Source organism: Anabrus simplex, chromosome 3 (genome assembly GCF_040414725.1).
Source record: "Anabrus simplex isolate iqAnaSimp1 chromosome 3, ASM4041472v1, whole genome shotgun sequence".
NCBI lineage: Eukaryota > Metazoa > Arthropoda > Insecta > Orthoptera > Tettigoniidae > Anabrus > Anabrus simplex.
In genome coordinates this window covers 123,198,086-123,206,410 of record NC_090267.1, presented here as the reverse complement: position 1 = coordinate 123,206,410, position 8,325 = coordinate 123,198,086, and the positions used below count along the sequence as shown (strand labels likewise).

General features: G+C 41.6%; 1 protein-coding gene across 1 annotated transcript in view; it reads left to right on the top strand.

Moving 5' to 3' along the window:
* The first annotated feature begins 238 nt into the window (after positions 1-238).
* Positions 239-8,325, top strand: part of LOC136866683 (protein O-mannosyl-transferase TMTC1) — a 1,311,771-nt gene continuing 1,303,684 nt past the window's right edge. Inside the window, exons 1-2 of the mRNA XM_068226807.1 lie at positions 239-312; positions 460-637. Coding sequence (XP_068082908.1) covers positions 239-312; positions 460-637 — 252 coding nt within the window. The remainder of the gene's footprint in view (positions 313-459; positions 638-8,325) is intronic.

Sequence of the window (8,325 nt, the reverse complement as noted above, 5' to 3'; positions counted from 1 at the left end):
GGAGAACAGAAATGCAATACATACTCTCTTAAGTCGCACAATAATACAAATTAAAAATATCTGAATGTAGTGTAATGAATGTGCATGAAGAAAATTATTTCGCTTTCATTATTGAAGGTCATGCTATATTTATTTATACTGATATAGTTGCTGTTGTTACCAGACTTACTAAGCTATACAAAGCCATTTATGACTCAGGGACCATCCCAATGGCCCGTGTCAATATTATTGCAACGACATGCGGAGAATATTCAAAACTGTCAGCCTCTTTCTGAAGTTCTTTATGCCAGAAAATACAGAAAGTTACCCAAAGTAGAGGTCTTTACCATCTACCCTTCAAAGAGTCTTGATGGCATGTGAAGAGATGACTTTACTTTGACTAATACTCAAATATCTAAATCAATGAAGTGCTGTTTATGTTCCCTATTTTGAATCAGTTATTTTTTCTTTTCTTTATAGAGCCACGTACCTGGCACTCGGAGCTGAGCCCTGTTGGTTTCATGTCAGTAATGTCCTGCTTCACGCCGCAGCCTCTCTACTTTTTACTCGAGTCTGTCGAGCTGTGGCTGGACTGTCTCCTCGTTTTGCAGCAGTGGCAGGCCTGCTCTTCGCTGCTCATCCTATACACTCTGAAGCGGTGAGTAATAACGCTCAATTGTCAACAAATTTTATAGGCGAGTAATATCATTATTTTCCTTTGTGATATAGCTACAACTGAGAATGAGTCCGATTAAAATAACAATAAACGGGCTCGTTACGTATTACTTGAAAATTAAGTGTAAAAATATTTTAATGAAATACAAAGGAACATAGCAAATGATTACAAGAAAAGCAACAGAAAAGAAATCTAAATAAATGAAGATATTTGCATTATTGCCCGAACACAGAAAGAATATTCTTGTTCATGTAATTCAGCCATCAATTTGTAAAAACAGGAACTAGTGATAAAACAGACCCTCAGTTATTATTAATATTATTATTATAACGTTTATTTATTTATTTATTTATTTATTTATTTATTTATTTATTTATTTATTTATTTATTTATTTATTTGTTATGGCTTCTTTCATGTGACGAAGTTAGGGCACACGGCCCTATCTTACACTTAACCACAATACAACAAATAATATTAAGGTTGCCGGTTACTAATTATACCACTTATACTATTTCCTAAATTAAGCTTAAGTTACACACCCACACAATATGCAGCTTATAAGCTCGTTAATTCAGTCCTCTTTTCTATCTCACACAGAAACTTGCACACACACACACACACACACTTACAATGTACACACTTATCAACTACCCTTACGTTTACATTATATAAAACTAACAGAAACAATTTTTAATTTTACAATTACCAATCACACGCACACAATACACACCAATACACACTTCAGTCGGTAACTCTCAACAGGAAGTCTCGGCAAGATATTTTAAATTTGAGGAAGGAGTCAATGCCCCTGACACTTACTGGCAGGAAATTCAAAAGCCTGGAACCGGTTACAATAAAAGATTTATTATATACAGAAGAGTGGTGAAGAGGAATAGCTAAAGTGGAGCCCGAGCGAGTGTTACGATTATGGAAGGAAAAGAGGAAGTGAAGTTTAGATGAAATATACTGGGGGGGGGGGGGTTATTATGCAGGAGTTTGTGTATTAAGACAAGTATATGAAATTCACGTCTCTTAACAGGTTTTAACCAATGCGGTGCTTGATAGTAAGGAGTAATATGCACATCATACCTTAGGTTAAAAAAGAACCTAAGGCAACAATTCATACACTTAAGAAAATGGAAATTGTAACACCATGAAGGCATTGGTCGTTTGTGTTGATTTTCAAGATATGGAACGATGCCATGTAGGTATGTAAACGACCAAAGTTTCAGACCCATTGGATTGTTGCTACAGGTCTCCCCACGTGATTGGTCGCGGAGGGATCAACTCCAGTATACGCACTCTGGTGTAGCGTAGTTGACTTGTAGTCTGTGCAGTGAAGTGTTCCCCGTAAAACATGCCTCGACGACAGAGAAGAGCATGCTATCAACAACTGTCGCCGTTTGAGAGGGCTCAGATAGTTGGGCTGTGTGAAGCTGGATTATCGCTAAGGACTGAAGCTGCACGTATTGGCCGACAGGCATCTACGGTAAAACGTGTATGGCAGCAGTGGTCAAATGAAGGTACCCACACTCGTAGACCTGGCACAGGCCCAGCGCGACAGACAACTGTGAGAGAGGATCGCCGCATCATTCGGATGGCCCGGATGGAACCCCATGCAACAGCAGCACAAATTCGAGCAGTTGTGGCACCCCACGTTGCACAACAAACAGCTTGTAATCGCCTGCGTGCAGGTGGCTTACGAGCCCGTGTCCCTGCAGAAGGTGTTCCATTGACCCCACAACACCGACGTGTAAGGCTGGCCTGGTATCGAGAAAGATTAGTGATGAATCACGTTTCTGTCTTGCCCACAGTGATCGCAGAATCGTATGCGCCGACGTACCGGGGAGAGGAGCAGCCCAGATCTTATTGTCGAGAGGTACACAGGGCCAACACCAAGCATTATGGTCTGGGGAGCTGTCGGCTTTAATGTGCAATCACAATTAGTGCTTGTTGAGGGCACTATGACTGCTCGACAGTACAGTACGTTGATAGGGTACTCAATCCTGTGGTTGTCCCTATGATGGCGAACATTGCTAATGGGATGTTTCAGCAGGACAATGCCCGGGTTCACACTGCACGCATCTCCAGGGAAGCTCTCCACGACATCACAACCTTAGAACGGCCCGCCAGATCCCCGGACCTCAGTCCTATTGAGCATATGTGGGACATGATGGGTCGAAAACTTGAAAACCGTCCTCAGCCACCCACAACTCTGGAACAACTGACCCGTGCAGTGCAGCAAGCATGGGCCACAATTCCTCAGGAAGCGATCCAGGGCCTTATTGACTCCATGCCTCAACGAATTCATCAATGTATTGCAGCTCGTGGTGAGCACATCCTGCATTGGTTGTTGTCCACACTTGCGGCCACAGGGACCTGAAACTATAATCATCGAATCACAACCGTACACTCGTCCTGCATGTTCAATTGCAGCAATGTAGCACCACCGCTTCTGGGTGTTGCAATTTCCATTTTCTTCAGTGTAATACGCTGCAGTTTCCTAGTTTGTTCTTGAGTAGCGTCTACCAAGATAACATCACAGAGTCAAGGATGGGAAGAATTAGGGTCTGTGTTAATCTTTGCCGCATTTTTAGTGGTATAATATCTTTATTTAATTTCAGTGGGTGTAGAGTAGCAAACACCTTATTTATTTATTTATTTATTTATTTATTTATTTATTTATTTATTTATTTATTTATTTATTTACCGAGCGAGTTGGCCGTGCGCGTAGAGGCGCGCGGCTGTGAGCTTGCATCCGGGAGATAGTAGGTTCGAATCCCACTATCGGCAGCCCTGAAAATGGTTTTCCATTGTTTCCCATTTTCACACCAGGCAAATGCTGGGGCTGTACCTTAATTAAGGCCACGGCCGCTTCCCTCCAACTCCTAGGCCTTTCCTATCCCATCGTCGCCATAAGACCTATCTGTGTCGGCGCGACGTAAAGCCCCTAGCAAAATTTTATTTATTTATTTATTTATTTATTTATTTATTTATTTATTTATTTATTTATTTATTTATTTATTTATTTTAAAAAATTGTCATTCTATTTGGGATGATTAATAGAGAAATTGCATCGTCTCGCGTACACCAGGGTGGCTCCATCCCCACTTACATTATATATTAAACAATGACATTTATAGACAACAGAATGTACTTATATACAATAACCGTATTTACACAGAATTACTAATTTTAAAATAAGCTGTTCACCGAATATGTTGTTTATTATAAGGTAATACTACTTACACGCAGTTTCTTGGGGTTCGTTTAAGTTAGGGAGTTTGCTTAGAAGGGTTTTAGGGAGGTGCATTCATGAAAACTGGGGTATGGAAGTCAAAAGAGGATTATTAGCTTTAAACTGTATACGTATTATAAGGAAAGGAACATAATTAAATATATATTATAATATATTGTAATAGAAGTCGAGTAATACGTGAAAAGTGATATTATGCATTCGAGAATTTTTCCTGGAAAAGGAGACATAAATAAAATCGACAGGAGAGGTGAGTAATTATACTAATCAATAATAATTAGTAAGATATGAAAATCTGGGGATGAAAAACGTGAAATTCTCATCTCTATCTCATAAGTAAAAATAATAGACACCTTGATTTTTTTTGGGGGGGGGGTGTTCATACATGGACTGGGTGACGTTGGTTTGAAAATATGTTTGGAACTGAGTTTTAAAAATTCAGTTCTTAGTCAAACTCAGCGTCAATAATGGAATATATTTTAAGATTCAACCTTTAAATTGATACCCAAATCCTTAAGTACTTCAGTCTCGTAGTCTAGGAATGATTGTTTTACCCGGTTGAAAATCCTCGACTTAACATGTCATGGAAGATCTAATACAGAGGATTACCTAATGAACTACACTTCAGGTGCAGTAATTTAATACACAAAAAGCTGAGTTGTGTAAACTCTCTGCCTGGGAGCAAGTTTAGCTTTTTCATTCTACTTGCCAGAACTCGCCTGCGAATAATACCGTATAAACTTAGAGGAATGCAGGGTGGCCTAGTTTCCAGTGCATTAGCGTAAGGTCTGCTTTGCTACAAAACCGCTTGCTTTTAGTCAAATGTGGCATTAAGAAGAGAGGAGAGTTAAATAGTGCAGCAGGCAGAACTGTGTAGTTTACTCTACCTTTACACTAGAAACTTAAAGGATAGACATTCACTGCCAACAGATTATCCTCTAAATAGATTACAGTCAGATAATTTCTTCTTCTTCCCTCTTCCTTGTATTCTTCTTTAGCCTTTTGACCTTTTAAACACCAGGTCTATTCACTCACTTCTTGTATGGAGTTCAGTCCATCGCAAGTCTTTTTACTTCGTTTGATATTTTACCCGCCCTCAACTCGTCTACGCAGGGGATTCAAAACTTTGTTTTAGTTTACGTTATTGGTCCATCCTAAGGAGATGACTCAGGCATCGTGATTCATTCTCCTCGATAAAGTTTGTTTGTAACTATTGGTTCAAACGTTGTCCATTTATTCTCAGTATGGGCTATCTCTTCTGGTGCCTCCCACGGTTTTTATCAGGCACTATATTTCTCAAGCTATAGGTCTACCACCCACATCAGTCTGCGAAGTCTCAATTTCTGATTCGTGATAGTAGCGAAAGAGTGTATTATTATGCACTGGAGGGGAGTGGGCGGGATGGAAGGAGTAACATTCCGAAAGATCTAAGATGGAAACTCCACAATAAGGGAGGTTATAGGACATTCCCGTGCAAATGAATGATTTCAGAAACAAAATCATATCAGTATAGAATTCCGCCACATATTGGAAGCATTATGGAACAGGTGCAAAGTGCTACGGACACAGTTGGTGATGAGGGAACGGTGTGAGTGTTATCAGTTGGAGGGTTGGACGTTCGATGGTCTCGCAGTGAATTTGTGTTTTTAAATACCTTTCAAAGAGGATGCATAGCGAGCCTGGGAAAAAGAGATTTGTCTCATTGGTAAAGTGTCGAAAGACTGGGTCGAGATCTAGAAAAATTTTATTGTTTTCTGCAATTGCAAGAGGAAGGCGTGTACACTCGTTGACCAGGTACAGAACCTTCCCGTCAGAACATTGTCCGTGTTGACCAGCGCATTATGTGGATTGTCATGATGGAGCCTACGGCCGCTGCAGGATGTACTTGAGCTTTGGTTGCAGCTGGAGTCTCTGCACGAACCATCAGAAATCGTTTACCAGGGGCAAGTATTCGATGATGCGTTCCTCTGTGTAAAATACCACTCATCCCTGCTCACAAACGAAGTGGTTGGTGAGAGTTATGGTGATCTGTGTAATTCAGTGATGGAAGCAGCCTGGGCATAAACAAAGGATACATGCGTATGTCCGACGAAGTCCCTGAGACAGAGATCTGGTATCTACCTGAGACACACTGTGTCCACTGCAGGCAGGCATTATGGTGTTGTGAGCCATGACTTAAACGTAACTTACCGTTATAAACGCTATCCTGATAGCTGCAGAAAGTCAATCAACTTGTCCTATTACCCTTAATGCATGGCCACAGTAACCTTCTCTTGCATCAGGATAACGCCTGTTTTCACGGGGCGCACGTAACACAACGTGCTCTACAGACTATTTGACACCAAGCGAGTTGGCCGTGCGGATGGGGGCACGGAGATGTGAGCTTACATTCGGGAAGTAGTAGGTTCGAACACCACTGTCGGCAGCCTTGGAGATAGTTGTCCGTGGTTTCCCATTTTCACACCAGACAAATTCTAGGCCCACCGAGCTCGATAGCTGCAGTCGCTTAAGTGCGGCCAGTATCCAGTAATCGGGAGATCGTGGGTTCGAGCCCCACTGTCGGCAGCCCTGAAGATGGTTTTCCGTGGTTTCCCATTTTCACACCAGGCAAATGCCGGGGCTGTACCTTAATTAAGGCCACGGCCGCATCCTTCCACTTCCTAGGCATTTCCCATCCCGTCGTCGCCATAAGACCTATCTGTGTCGGTGCGACGTAAAGCAAATAGCAAAATTCTAGGTCTGTACCTTAAAATTAAGGTCACAGCTACTAGACTTCCCACTACTAGCCCGTTTCTACCTCATCGTCGCCATGAGACCTGTCTGTGTCGATGCGACTTTGAGCAAATTGTTAAAAGGTAAAATATAAAATAAGTATTTGTCAACTCGATCCCCACAATATTCCCTGAAAGAGCACGTATGGTACTGGATAGAACGATGCATATCCCGTCTCCAACCTGCGGGCACGAAGTATTTCTAATCGGTATGACACTACGCATTCATCAGACTGTTGTTATACCCAATAGTAATTCCTCGACTTCTGTACTGCGAGTCCATTGAAAATTAAATGCATCTCCGAACATTTCCGTAGTTTATCTGTATTCCTTCACCAAATTTCACTTCCTTATCATCACTTATCCTCGGTATTTTCTTCATACCGCCCGCCAGTGCATATTTTGAATTCCGAAATTAATTTAGCATTATGTATTTCATACTGTATTCATGCTTCCCAAATGCTGAAACTACTCCATCTATTAAATTACATTTTAGTCCTCAGCCTCCGCCTGCTTCCAGTCATTCGACCGTGTCAAGAATGGAATGAATGAAGCCCCATCTAGTGGCGAGGGTAGGAATTGTGGTGGCTGTCGAAGCCAGTCGCACTCCTCTGGGGAAATTATTAGTGGCTGACAGATGGAATGAAATTATATTGGAGAGTATTGCTGGAATGAAATATGACAGGGAAAACCGGAGTACCCGGAGAAAAATCTGCCCCGCCTCCTCTTTTTCCAGCAGAAATCTCATATAGAGTGACCGGGATTTGAACCACGGAACGCGTTGGTGAGCGGTCGGCGTGCTGCCGTCTGAGCCATGCAGGCTTCTCTATTATATTTTAATTATTACTGTTGGAAATTTAGATTTACAACATCTCATTTACTGGAATCCCTAACGAGGCTGGGGGAGATCTTCAATGTATAGCAAACTGCGAGTTAATATAGTAAAATATAGTGCGGCATGTGATGTGTGAGCTGCAGATAAACAAATATAACCAATCCTTGAGCCATTACAGCTCACGATAAAATATACACGACCCTTCTGTGTAACGAACCTGAGACGCCGAGCCCGAAATGTCAGGAATTCAGGCTTCTTAATTGGTGAAATGAATGTCCTTACGCTTCCTACGGTTTATTTCCATCGAATGGTCATAGAATGTCCAGTCTCACACTGAAATAGCATTCTGTAGGTCATCTCAAAGAATACCTTTGTATGTGACCATTACTTATTGTCGACCGAGCTCGATAGCTGCAGTCGCATAAGTGCGGCCATTATCCGGTATTCGGGCGATAGTGGGTTCGAGCCCCGCTGTCGGCAAACTTGAATATTGTTTTCCGTGGTTTCCCATTTTCACACCAGTCGAATGTTGGGGCTATACCTTAATTAAGGCCACGGCAGCGTCCTTACCACTCCTAACCATTTCCAGCACCTTCGTCGCCATTAGACGTATATGTGTCGGTGCGACGTAAAGCAAATTGGAAAAAAATCTTATAGTAGACTTTAAGTGAGTAACATGTCAGTGAACGATCTACATATTATCGTACGTAGTTTAATGGCTTATGATAAAATAGGTACTTAAATTTATCAGTTGAACATGAAAACACTTTTCACACGTTAAACATGATATCAGTCGCCCTGCGGTCT